The sequence below is a fragment of the Cydia fagiglandana genome, chromosome 13 (assembly GCF_963556715.1).
Source record: "Cydia fagiglandana chromosome 13, ilCydFagi1.1, whole genome shotgun sequence".
Taxonomy (NCBI): domain Eukaryota; kingdom Metazoa; phylum Arthropoda; class Insecta; order Lepidoptera; family Tortricidae; genus Cydia; species Cydia fagiglandana.
The window spans coordinates 16476571-16490170 of NC_085944.1; the positions used below are offsets into that span (position 1 = coordinate 16476571).

Genomic DNA, 13600 nt, shown 5'->3' on the forward strand with positions numbered 1-13600 from the left:
CTTCGTGCGCGAGTCCGACTCGCACTTGCCCGGTTTTATTTTAAAGAAACATCACATTTGACACTGACATCGAATCGGGCCGATAGTTACCAATCGAAATACATTAGAAAGAAATAAAACTCTTTACCTAAAGTGTAATTTTTCAAATTTATTTATTTAATTAAAACATCATTGGAATCAGAGGTCCCTAAGTATATGTACAAAATACAACGTACTAATTACTTATTAGGTATTCAAGGCGTGTTTTAGATAGAAAAGTAAGGTTCTCAGATGGGGTAAGAAAGTCATAGTTTAATTTAGGTACTCGGGGCAAGACTAACAGTATGAGAATTTCCTACAAGTGTTAGTCTTGTCCCAGTTGTTTGTCTTACGGTCTTACCCCATCTGACCTTATTATAATATTAATTACAATGAAAGTAATTGTTATATAGTAATGTACACGAATTAATGTGAAATACGATGACGTGTATATAGTTTTTGTATACCTACATTTGTTACAGTCCAGTTATAGTCTACATTAGAATAAATACTATTATTATTATTATAACATCTGTTATTGTATACAGATAGAAATTAGATCAGCTGAAGTTTATTTAGAGTATAAAAGTATTAGAATTTGACTAATTTTCTTACATAACGCTATTGTATTATTATAAAGATTAAATACACAAACGGCCTTAATTACCCTGAATTATTATAAATATTTGTATATTATATTTAAAAGATAGGAGTCCATACCGCAAAAATGGTACCTAACGTATAGGGACTTTAAACCATTCCTAAGAAGTCTCAACTTCTGAATTTTCTTTCGTGTTTAGTTTTATTTATATTTAAAGTAATGTATTTCGTAATCCATTGAATACTTTAAAATGGTTACATATTTAAGGATAAAGGTATTCTTAAAGTCTTAATAACATCATTAAATAAATATATAATGTCGGTGTTTCACCGAAGTTTTGTTTTTAAGATTTTATAGGAAGTAACTATGTAACTAAGCAGCAGTCTCAGAAAAGCTTAGAAATGTTATTAAAAATTAAATTTTCATGGGAGGCCTTTGCCGAAGATAATAGAGGGAAATGCAACTGTTCTTCGTTCTATAAATAAATGCTATTTTATTTTATTTATTTTATAATTTACATGTTACAGACATGTACATTGAAAAATCAGTACTATTCTTATGTTAATGACAGGTTATGAATAAGATGGATGTGTCTGATCTGTCAGTGCCGAAAGTGACGTTTTTGGTTGAAGTAACGTCAATTTCGACACTGGCAAATCAGATCCATACATAACTAATCCAGATCTAATTCACACCCCCTTATTAAAATCAGAATACGCTGGAAATTAAGCTCATCTCGTTTTTGTAGTTACATCTCTCTTGAATATTTTTAAATTATTCTCACACAAGAAAAGTAAGGAGAAGAACCTATGACAATTGTACTAAGTACTTACCTAAAGCTTAACATTTTTCTTAACCCTACGAATTTTAAGTTAAAAACACTATCATACCAAAACAACACATTATATTTAATAAGATAACAGAGGTAGTCAAAGCTTTGGTAAAGGGTCCATATATCTTAATTCATACTAATACAGACATACTCATGTAGGTATGTTTAATTGTTTATCACATTTATTCATTCGTATTACAGTTTCAGACTTTCAAATATGCATTTCCAGAGATATGTTAAATTCTTTAGCTAACTTCATATACATTTTGAAAGTTTTAGACCTATCTTTATCACACATCGATACTTTATATTTTAAGGAAATAAAATAAATTTTAACACTTTTATTATTCGAAATAAGATAATAACTGTCTAGGGCAAATAATGCTTTATATAATTTATTAAAGAAATATATTATTTTTCTAATAACAATATATATTTACCTGCAAGGGCGGCAGCCTGCAAGCTAAAAAAACTTTTCAAGAAAATTCCATTGCCCACTCGGGACTTTCTCATGTACCCATTTGCCTACTCGTTTCGTTGATTTTTTTTTGGTCAATAATATTAGCAATTTAGTAGTTTTTCTTTTTATCTTTATAACAAAAAAACAATAACATTTATGTTCAGTTACAGAAGTTTTTTGCTGAACAATTGTTTTTCGAATAATTTAACTAAGAATTAATTAATAACTAAGATTGATTAAGAAACAGTGCTAAAAGCTACAAGTCAATACGAATACCAGGTTTTAGACATTTACTAAGGTGGCCACTGACGAGCCTTCCAACAGTCCAAATAGCGTGGCTGCAATCCAAAATTGGACCGTGAATGTCAAAAACGTACAATGTTTAATATTAGGATGCCGTCCATTTGGATGAATCCATTGTAACGGCATCCATTCGGAAGGCTCGTCAGTGGCCTGCTTTAGAGGGGCGAATAGTTTTGCAAATGTAGCCGACCTAAAATTATAGGATTATAACATCCAAAAAGGTATGAAAAAAATTGGCCATGATAAGTAGAGGATTTTCAAATTTAGCAAATTTTGAATAGGTTGAGGTTACACTGGAAATTCTTTTTTTTTTTTACTTAAAACGTGAACCAAAGGAAAACCAATTCTATTTTCCAAATAACTTGGTTAAATTTAAATGGCTTATACAGACTATGGAGGGTAGGGCGAGGAATAGGAGGATATATATATCTACATTCGCCTCTCGGAACATGGGGAAATGCTTAAAAAAACTCCATACACAGTCACCATCAGATATATTGGAGCGGCCAAGATGTTCACAATATCTGAACAAGCACTCTAAGGGCTAATTTAGACGGCGCGCGGACTCGCATGCGATTTTAGTTATATTGCGGACTTGGTTACGTCGAATTCAACCGACCGATCAAAAGCCGCAATGAAATGAAACTCGCATCGTCTAAATAGGGCGTCCTTGACAATAGAGGCGTGCTCAGATATTTGTGAACACCTTGGCCGCTTCGATGTATCTGTTGACTTTATGAGAGATTCAGTATCTCCGTATGATCCTCACACGTCGTCCCTTCCCGTCTTCATCGTCGCTATCGCAAGATGGCTGCCGGTGGCCCAGCATGAGCGCTTGCACGTCAGGGTTGAGCGGCAGGGCGGGGAAGGAAGACCGCCGCACCATCGGTACTGGGCGACCTCCTGTGATGGACAGTATACAAACAGTCATAAGATTATTCCCATGCATTATTTAAATTCCGATTGGCGTTTTCAACGATTGTCATCTTGGCTAGGTATCGATGTGCATTTTACAATATCGCGTAATACAACAAAATCACATACATACAAAAATACCGGCCAAGTGCGAGTTGGACTCGCGCACCACGGGTTCCGTACCATTACGCACAAAAAATGGCAAAAAATCACCTTGGTTGTGTGGGAGCCCTACTTAAATATTTATTTTATTTTGTTTTTAGTACATTTGTTGTTATGGCGGTAACATCTGTAAAAATTTCAACTGTCTAGCTATCACGGTTCATAAGTTACAGCCTGGTGACAGACGGACGAACAGACGGACAGACGGTCAGCGGAGTCTTAGTAATAGGGTCCCGTTTTTACCTTACGGAACCCTAAAAATGGAGTAAGCAACCCGAAAACAATCTCCCTACCTCTTCTAAGTATTCTAGTATCTAAGAGTAAGTTCCCCGTAACACCAAACCGGATCTCCTTTATACATCTATACTAAACTTGACAACAGCTTAATGAACAAAGTGCACGAATGCATGGCACCTGCACATTATTGCATTCCTGGATATACCTCTTAGGCGCTCTTCACATTGGATGCACGTACGCCGCTCCGGTATGCGAGCGGGACATTTAGGATAACTCACGATAGAACGGTCCGGATACGGGCCGAGGAGACCGTCTTTAGTGGTCACACACACTACAACGCACGAGCATACGCACACAAACAAATACTATCGGTTCAACAGCTGACGGGGGCTCCGACTTGGCTAAATTTATCCGATATCGGATGTCGGTACGATGAGAAAAACAGCTGCAGAAGAGTGCCATAGCGCATGACGTCCGCCTTTTTTGAGTTACATATCGCTTCTTAGTAATAATTATTTATTAAATTAATACAGATAAACACATATGTCTTCGTCTTCTTCTTCTTCTTCTTTTTAGCCCTTTTCAATCTTTGAGATGTAGGCCTCCTTAAATTTTTGCCATTCTGGTCTATTTTGTGCCCTTTGTACGCATTTTGATCCAGCTGTTATTTTGATGTCGTCATACCAACGCATCTTTGGTTTTCCTACTGGGCGTGATTCTCCCCATTCTCACTCTACCAGCCTCTTCTTACATCACGAGCCGTCTTTCCGGGCGACATGTCCAGCCCACTCCCACTTCAGTTTCGATATTCGTCTGGTTACATCGGTGACTTTGCTATGTTTCCGAAGCCACTTGTTTGTTTTCCTGTCCCTAAGTGAAATTCCTATCATTCCTATCATTCTTCTTTCCATCGCTCTTTGGGTTACTTGTAATATGTGCAAGATTATAGAAACACATGTACGTATCACATTTTACTTTCATCCGACATCCGATATCGGAACGGGCAATGTAAAACGCTCTCAGGCGGATCCCCATCCGATGTGAAGATCGCTTTAGAATGTCTCGAAAGGCATACCCTACCCATGGACTTAATTTAATTTCTAGACGCGTTCTAGCTATTTCTGCGGTATTCTGGGACGCTATTCAACTTAGAGAGGTATTTTCTAAATGCTATTAGGTGAAGTCAGTGAAGAGGCGACATTCCCTGGTTCTAATTGTTCTAGCGTTCCAGAATGAACATTGTGAAGATATAATCTGCTCCAACGATGCACAAAGCAGAGATAAATTATTTAATTAAATGACACACGAAATACCTACATGTAGGTATATATGAATAAAATAAATAAAGTACTGTATTCCCGTTGCCAGGGAGGTTTTGGGACTATACTGAGCAACTTTTGCTATGAGACCAACCCCGAAATCGGAAATGGACCAGCCAAAATGTATGAAACAGCCAAATTTTCTTTTCGCGATTTCGAGATTGGTCCAATAGTAAAAGTTGCTCAATATAATCCCAAAACTTCCCTGGCAACGAGAATGCAGTTATTGAAAAGCCACCCCGTATATTTGTTTTACCAACCAACCTATAGGTACATAGGTACTTAATGTATAAGTACCTACTCAAGATTGTAAAGATTTTGCAGATATATTGGTAGTAATAAATTTCCAATTAGTATCATCTACTTAAACAGGTATATTCATAACATAACTACTCGTACGTATATCTAATAAGCACCGTGCAGCTACTGAAATTAGTGAAACCATATGAAGCCTTTGATTAGTCGTTCGGAACATCATTTAGGACGCTAATCAGACGTAAATGATGGCTCTGCTACTGGGTATTAATCATGTACTTAGGTATGTATATAGATAGGCAGGTACCTACTTATTTCAGTAACAAAAACGTTCAATATCAATTGAATCAAGTTAATTTTACAATAAAATCACTGACAATGCAAAACACTACGTAAGGGATTATATAATCTGTGGTAAGGGCTGATTTAGACGGCACGCGAAACTGCATGCGATTTTAGTTATATACATTGCGGACTGTTGGTTTCAATTCAACCGACCGATCAAAAACCGCAATGTAATGAAACTGGCATGCGACTACTCACACCGTCTAAATGAGCTCTAACTAAAGAAAAACTCACATTCTCAAAAAAAGTAGATTTTTTAATACTACTCTAGTTGGCACTAGCATAAATTGAGTAGGTAATACATACTTGGCTTAAAAAGCAATAAATATAATAGCAAATAAATTAAAACAATCACAAAACTAACGCTGGAAATATCTGGGCTGTCCAATCACGTCACACGGAGAAGGATTCTGTTTTAAGAATTTGATACATTTTAAATCTTATTTTGATACGCCCTTGAGTCATTGTCATCTGACACATCGCCACAGTATAAATAATAGTACTACCGTACAGAAAGGAAACTTCCTACAAAATCGAAGTTTGACAGCGGTTCAGGGTCGAATCATGCTGTCCCTTTCATATGGCACTATCCCTTTCTGCTATTTAGGGTTGTCAAAATTCAAGCCATTATCTTATCTGTGGTCGTGCACGCAAAGGGACGTCAAGTTGCCTAATTATTTCTTGGAGCAATGCTGAGTCGAACGGAGTCGAATTTGCCCGAAGGGAGGAGTTTCGCACCCCTGACATCGCGCACACCATTGACACCATTAAGTGCGAGCAAAATGATGGTAAAGCAAATCTTGTCAGTAGAAAAAGGCGCGAAATTCAAATTTTCTATGAGAATATATCCTTTCGCGCCTACATTTTTCAAATTTGCCGCCTTTTTCTACTGACAAGATCTGCTTGACCAAGTATAGATAAGATGACTGCTGATTGCATTTCGTCAGCACCGATCATCATGAGCAGCTAGGGTCTGTGCGGAAAGAGAAGTCGTAGAATGTATCAGATTCCATAAATTTCATGACTCTTCTCATTCCGCACAGAATCTAAAGATGATTATTTTGACACACCGAAATTGCATTTTTAATAGGCAAGTTTTAATTTGCGAGCACTAGACTCCGTTAGAATTTTTCTAACCTCAAAAGTAGTGATAATTTACTTTTTCTTCCGAAATGCTATCCATGGTATTTAATATTGCGGTACAGTTATATGTAAAATACAAATACAAATTTAATCGTTTATTTACCAAATATTTTTTCAAAATTGACATCAAAGAGAAATGAAGAAGAAGAAGAAAGAAGAAGAAGAAGAAGAAGAAGAGTGAAGAAGAGAGAAGAAGAGAGAAGAAGGTATTATGGTACTTAATAAAAAGAATTGATTTTACAATTAAGCTAATATCCATCGGCCACAAATTAGGCGCAGCCTGTATTTCAGGAACCAGGAAAATAGATTTTACTGAGAGATTTTAACGAAACCGAATATGACGGCCGTTTTTTGAATAAGAAATATCAACAACACTATTATATAAGTAATTCAGATTCGCTATACTCAGATTTAATGTTGGAGGAAAAATGTTAAGCACCACTACCTTTGAGGTTATAATATATCTAATCTGAAATAAAAACGGCTAAAGAGGTACCTCTATAGCCTCTATATGTGACGTTCCACAGAAAAAGGTACCTTATGGCGGCCGGCGCTTACGTCGCATAGCGCCGCAATAATATTGGAGCGGCGTTAATGATAGCGTAAGCGCCAACCGCCATAAGGTACCTTTACCCGTGGGACGTCACATATCCTCATATCAAATTTAATAGTGAAATTAGAATCGGCCTAATAGTACTACAATGAAACCAGAACGATATGTCGCCAACATACTAAGTGCCTCTCTCGACAGTTTGGCAGTATCGCAGTAAATTTACTTTTATCTTTTCCAACAGGGGCCACATTCGACTTGTTTTAATGAAAGCTCGTGACATGGCGACCATGTACAAGTAACCACTTCTGTTGTACGTGGCGATTTGTGACCCGGAAAAGGTGAACATAGTAAGATCTTGTAAGATCCAGGTGCTTTTGAATTTTGAACTTTCTTTTATTTCTATAAAAGTTCAAAACTAATTTAATTTGTAGGTACTTGTACAAGTACGCCGGGATTATACGAGGTTAATAACTAAAACTCACTAAACGTACTAGTTTTTAAAGTTGCTACATACCATGATGCCACAAGCTGTTAAAAAAATTATGTAGAATGCAGTTTTCCAGTTTGGTAACCCAGTAATCTCAGTATAAGGTAAACGTACTAGTACTAGTGATCGACATGGTAATGCCCAATACATGACACCTTGCTATCACCTCTATAATGACTTAAGTTTCAAGTTGACATGTACTGGGACCGCGTCGAGCACGTCCCAGTACATGTCATAAGGTAGTGCCGTCAGGTAGTGCTTATGCTTAGGTCAGAAGACATAAGGTAAACGTTATTTACCTTATGTCTTCTTCTTCAATTTCAGAAGTATCCTCTTGTGGGCGGAGTATTTTCCATTTTTCCCTCTCATATGCCATATCCTTGATCTCTTGATACAACTTTACACCAGCTATATTTTTTATTTGCAATATATGTAAGCGACATAAAAATATATTACAAGCTTTTATTTAGTTTCACCTGACCGTTGTCTGTCTGTCTGTCTGCGTGTAATCAAATCTTGCAAGTTTGATCCACTTCCCAGTTTCCGATTGAGCTGAAATTTTGCATGCATATATAAATCGGATGTCAATGCAATATTATGGTACCATCGAGCTGATCTGATGATGGAGACCGGAGGTGGCCATAGGAACTCTGTGATAAAACAACGAAACCTAATTGTGGGTGGGGATCTTTAGAATTGTCTCGATCAGTATTAGTTGCCTGTGGAAAAAAAAGTACAGTCGGCGATAAAAGCTTGTAATGACGGCGGAACCAGCCACGGTTTGCATGCATTTACTACCCTTTTACTTTACATGCATATATAAGTTACATAACATATGTATATTTACCTGAAAGTCTTTTTCAGTCGTCAGACAGACCTTGTTTCGAAACATAGTGAAATAAGTTAAACTTTGACAGAAGGTAGAGATTAGATAGTTAAACATAGTCATAGACATAACAATTAATAGTGTTAGTCATAACAGTTAAAATATAGTGTTAGTCATAACAGTTAAAACAGTAGTGTTAGACATAAACATCAACATTCTCAATCAACATATAATCAAATATGCTGAAGCGCGTTTTAAATATTTATAAATATTTTCATCTTTAGTAATCAAATTTTACCCTCTAAGTAAGGGCTCACCCTACAAAAATAATGCATTTGAATTTTAAATCAACCGTGCAGGAAATAAGGTTGAATTTAATTTGTTTTAAAATCGAACGAAATATAAATGAAATCCAAGTATGTGCCAGTCGAAAATGGATTAAACTTCATTGAAAAAATTAATACAGGTAGGACCTAGAACCTTAGGATCCTAAAACACATTTGACTTCGATGCAAGGAAATATATCTGACAATAAACTAATCCATTTATTTTTACATTTCTTTCAGAATTTAATTGTAATAGACTGCGCGAAATTAAAAAAGATTTATTGTACAAATGTATCGATTATTTTTGTGAAAACTGCGCAATCTATCAATATTTTTGTAGGTTCTTTCCAATAAAGACAATCGTTTCTGATTTTAAACTAATCTTCCAGTATACAAATAAACGCGTCAGCGTACTTGACTTATTGTAGGTGAACTTCATAAAAACATCGAAGATTCAGTTAAAAATAACCATCTCAAAATAGATATAAAACATACCAAAGAGCTTAGCAACCGATTGCCTCTTCACAAGTCTGGGTTCCGCTGTCTCCGTAGGCGTGGAACCGTCTGTCTGAGCCTTTCTGTCAGCCAAGTAGGAGTTCGTGGAATCTCCACGGGTATACGGACGACTCTGGCGTCTACTCTTTTCTTCCCCACTAACCACTGATTCTGCAATTTGAAACAATTGTATCCCAAATCGGCTGGATTCTCGTCTCAACTGTTTTTTATTAGCAAACTCTGCTAAGGATTGCCTTCTTTCCCCATCCGGATTCAGTTTCCTCCGCTCACGCTCTTCTTCTTTAGCTTTCAGTGCGTCTAGAACTGCGTTGATACCCAGAGCCACTAAGAATACTGTTATGCCAATGACAGCTATAGCGTTACTGCTATTGTCTATTTCTTTCTGTCTTGTTTTGTTTTTCTTGATCTGCGCTGGCTTTTCGGTAAACACTTCTAAAACGCTGCAGGCATTGTAGAAAAACAATGGAATTATCTTTGTTTTTGTTTTTATCTTTATTTTCACATCTTCCTTGGTGACTGATGTGTCTAGGACCGATATTTCAGGGATTAATTGCGGCAAATCAGGTAGCGGTTCTGGAGCGTTTTCTTCTATAACATTCTCAGACGTGAACCAACTGTTGAGGCAGTACAAACAATAGAGTATCAAAAACGCGATAAAAACCAAGATTTTATGCTCGTTCATGTTTACATAGCAGAAGCACTGTTTTGTTTAGACTCAGAGCGAATCCGCACGCGTATTTTATTTATCAAATCGAGCACAATTTTTCCAGTATTCACTGATATATGTTGTTTTCTGACTGATTTAGGAAAACGCGTCGTGTCTTGTTTTGATCGGTGTGGTTACTACCCTCTGCGCATGTGCGGGCTGCCCTGGCTACGTATTATCCTTGCATACCGAGCCTAGAGGAAGCTGAGAGCCTAGCCGACCAGTATAACTCAGGCCTCGACATTCGTAGAAACTATGCGTGATATAGCAACCTCGCTTATGCTGGTTTTTTAAGCAGTTGACTTGCCCGGTCTGATTAGCGATGGGAATATCTCTCCAGGGGTGTCCATGCTTGTAGTAGCTTCTGTATGCACACACACAAGCCGATAAGCTCGTTACAGGGGATACCTTTGTTTTGTAATGAATTCCTTATCTACATTTTATGAGACCGACAGTCTGTGTAACGTCTGTATTCGGATACATAAGTGGCAAAAGAATATCAATTCAATGCTATTAGTACATCACGCATACTACGTAGTCTTATTTAAGAGCAAGCAAGCACATAAATCCAATTTGTTTTCAATATTAATTTGAAACCAATAGACAGTTCAGGTTAATACACTACGCCTATGCAATATGCACGTAGAAGTAAATTAATATGATTGTTTTGAATTAGGTACCACGCCCCAAACTCAAGTATCACTTGATAAGGTTTTATTTATTTTTTTATCTCTATTGATTTCTGTTTGCCTAACTGACAAAATATTGTCGTAGCGTATTTAATTAAGCAATGCACTGATAACTGATAACACATCACTGGATCAGACACAATATAAACAGTCAAAATTAGATTATAGAAAACGTTTTCCCACTTTAACAAACAAGATGTATGTAGGTACGTAACTTATAATTATAAGTAATAAAGAATTCTATAAACATAAATTGAAAATTACACATTGAACTTAATGAGGCACCAGTAAATAAACAACACAGATAATATCACTATAAGTATAACATTTTGCGAGTAGTGGGTACTTTTAAATAAACATGATGAATACATGTCACGTTACCTTTACATTTTGGTCTTTTTTCCTTCAACCATAAAAGAAACTTAAATAATCATTTCATCCATCATCAATTTTCTAATACGTGTTTCTAATATGTGTTTACACATTATAAAAATAATAAAAGGTTTTAAACGGAATTTAATTTAGAGTGAAAACTTTTACGATACGTATTTTATGTACATACTACGAACATTGAATACAACGCCATCTATGGGCAAGCAGCTGACCTAAGGAAGATCAGCGCTGGAAGCCACCAGCAACATGCTGAGATGTGGCCATTTCGTGGCACTTTAATCTTATTTTGTGTTTTCTTTTATATTATGTATTGTCTCGTTTGTTTGTGCTTACGAATAAATCTACTATTCTATTCTAAGAAAACGATACAAGCGTCTTTCATCGTGGCCGTCACTTTATAACCTAAAGCAAGAGTGACTCGTCATATGATAGATTATAAAATTGTAACCATCATTGCCGTACAGCATGAAACAGCATAATTTTACTTCCTCAAACAGTTCTGATTTTAGACCACTCAGAATTATGGTTATGATGTACATTTTACGGTTAGAAGCGTTGAATGCAGAATTTATAACTCGCATATGGTGTGTTTACAGCTTTATGTAAGTAACAGTTGTTTACTTTGCGTATACAGTAGTTAGGAGGAAATGAGACAACCACTTTTCCATACAAATGTAGTTCCCAGTTTCCTCTCTGTATATTGACATTATTTTGATGTAGGTATGTTAAGTTAACTATGTTCTTGTTCTCTCTACTTGCAATTTTACTCAAATAGAGTTAGAGCAAGAAAAGTCTAACGATTTTGATAGCACACGCATATTTATAGGTACTTACTTTACTCTTTCTCACACGCAGTGCAAGTGTCATTTATACGTCATAATTTCATAAAAGTATAACGTTTAAAATAACACTTGCACTGCGTGTGCTATCAAAATCGTTGCAGACTCCTGGTTCAACTTTAGCAATTTCCATCTGCATTTAAATGGTTACACTTTAAAACAAAACGCTTTGAAACAATAGTCGCCAATTAGTTTTCATCGTTTTTTAACCCATTTTTTAAAGGAAATATTTCGATATTGCATCCCGGTTCGCAGTTACGATCCAGAAAGATTCCCATTTCGCGCTCCGTCGCATTTGGCTGCGTATTAAAATATGCAAGGGCGTGGAATTCTGTACATTTGGGATTGCTGAACAAGATCGCTACATTTTTATTCAGTTCAGTACGGATATGATGGTCTTTCTTGTCTACGTGACAGCATGATAAAACGGCGTCCGTCACTTTCTATCCCACGGTGTTAAAAAGTGACAGTTGTTTTATCACGTGGATAAAGATGGATAAAGCCATCCATAGTACGCCGGCAGGCCGACAGAAATATTGTTTATACTTGTTTTACTATTTATGAAACTACTAATAGGTTTTGTTTTGTTGTTGCCATTACATAATTATGACATTCGCCAATTCCGCTTCCATAATGTATTAGCTGATAGCACAATAATATTTCGTGTGTTACTTATCCATATAAGTACTTCGTTTTTTTTAGCATTAGAAATTAGGTAAACAATCTTGATGTGTGTTTTAATTGAAAAACACATTTTAAAAATAAGTTACGGCAAATACGTAATAATTATGAATCTAATACGATCACTTATATTCTCCTGCTTTCATAAGTAATAGTTATTGATTTTTAAAAAGCGTTTTTCAATTAAATGACATGCCAAGATCGCTTACCTTCTTTCAAGTTCTTTCTAATGCTAAAAAAAACGAACTATAGGTAGGTTAGGTTAGCTACCTATGCTTCATATTTTGATGCTACAGCCAGTGTACAGAAGAAAATTATGATTGGAAACATAAAGCTAGGTAACCATAGTTCCAAATCAAAATGAGGAAAATAGAAATTATTTTAATTGTAGTTAGTTTTAGTTTTATATTCCTATTTATGTCTTTTAGTAATTTATGTAATTTAATATTTCTTATAATGTTGTACATACATGGATACAATAAATTTTCCCGGAAAATAGATATTTTGATTAATTATACAAATAATAATAACTTAAATCAAATAGACGTAGTTAATTCGACGGTAAGTCTAAATGAATATGGTAGTTAGTACATATTTTTACACATTTTATAGCGAGCAAATAACGCAGTCAAGGACTATATAATATATCATTCGAAATAAAATACCATGTATTAACTGTAGTAAAAAAAACCGTGTATTAACTGTACCTAGTTATTTCAAATGTGACTACGTTAATCCCAGTTCTTAAAAATATGCATCGAGGTGCACAGAATTGCAGAGGAAAACTGCAACGTCGCACCTGCCCTGCTAATGTATTTTTGCAAATTACGGAATCATACCCGGGATATCGCGCACAGGGTGTTATTGATTTTTTATTAATTCTCGTATTCCAATTGTATCGTGTAGGTCTAATAATGTAAAGGGTGTAGGGTAATCTAGTTTGGATCATAAACGCGCAGATTGCAGATTCTAATTGTAAGGTAAACGTACTAGT

General features: G+C 35.8%; 1 protein-coding gene across 2 annotated transcripts; it reads right to left on the minus strand.

Moving 5' to 3' along the window:
- Positions 1 to 2894: 2894 nt before the first annotated feature.
- LOC134669820 (uncharacterized) lies at positions 2895 to 10242 on the minus strand. Of its 2 annotated transcripts, XM_063527440.1 has the most exons (3): positions 9278 to 10236; positions 8478 to 8507; positions 2990 to 3117 (listed from the first exon to the last, which is right to left on the minus strand). In XM_063527440.1, exons 1-2 carry the CDS (start codon positions 9978 to 9980, stop codon positions 8491 to 8493), a joined length of 720 nt encoding a protein of 239 aa, XP_063383510.1. In that variant the 5' UTR covers positions 9981 to 10236; the 3' UTR covers positions 2990 to 3117; positions 8478 to 8490. The 2 variants fall into 2 exon arrangements, with proteins under 2 accessions (XP_063383509.1, XP_063383510.1); XM_063527439.1 differs by lacking the exon at positions 8478 to 8507 and having other exon boundaries at positions 2895 to 3117; positions 9278 to 10242.
- Between the last annotated feature and the right edge of the window lie 3358 nt (positions 10243 to 13600).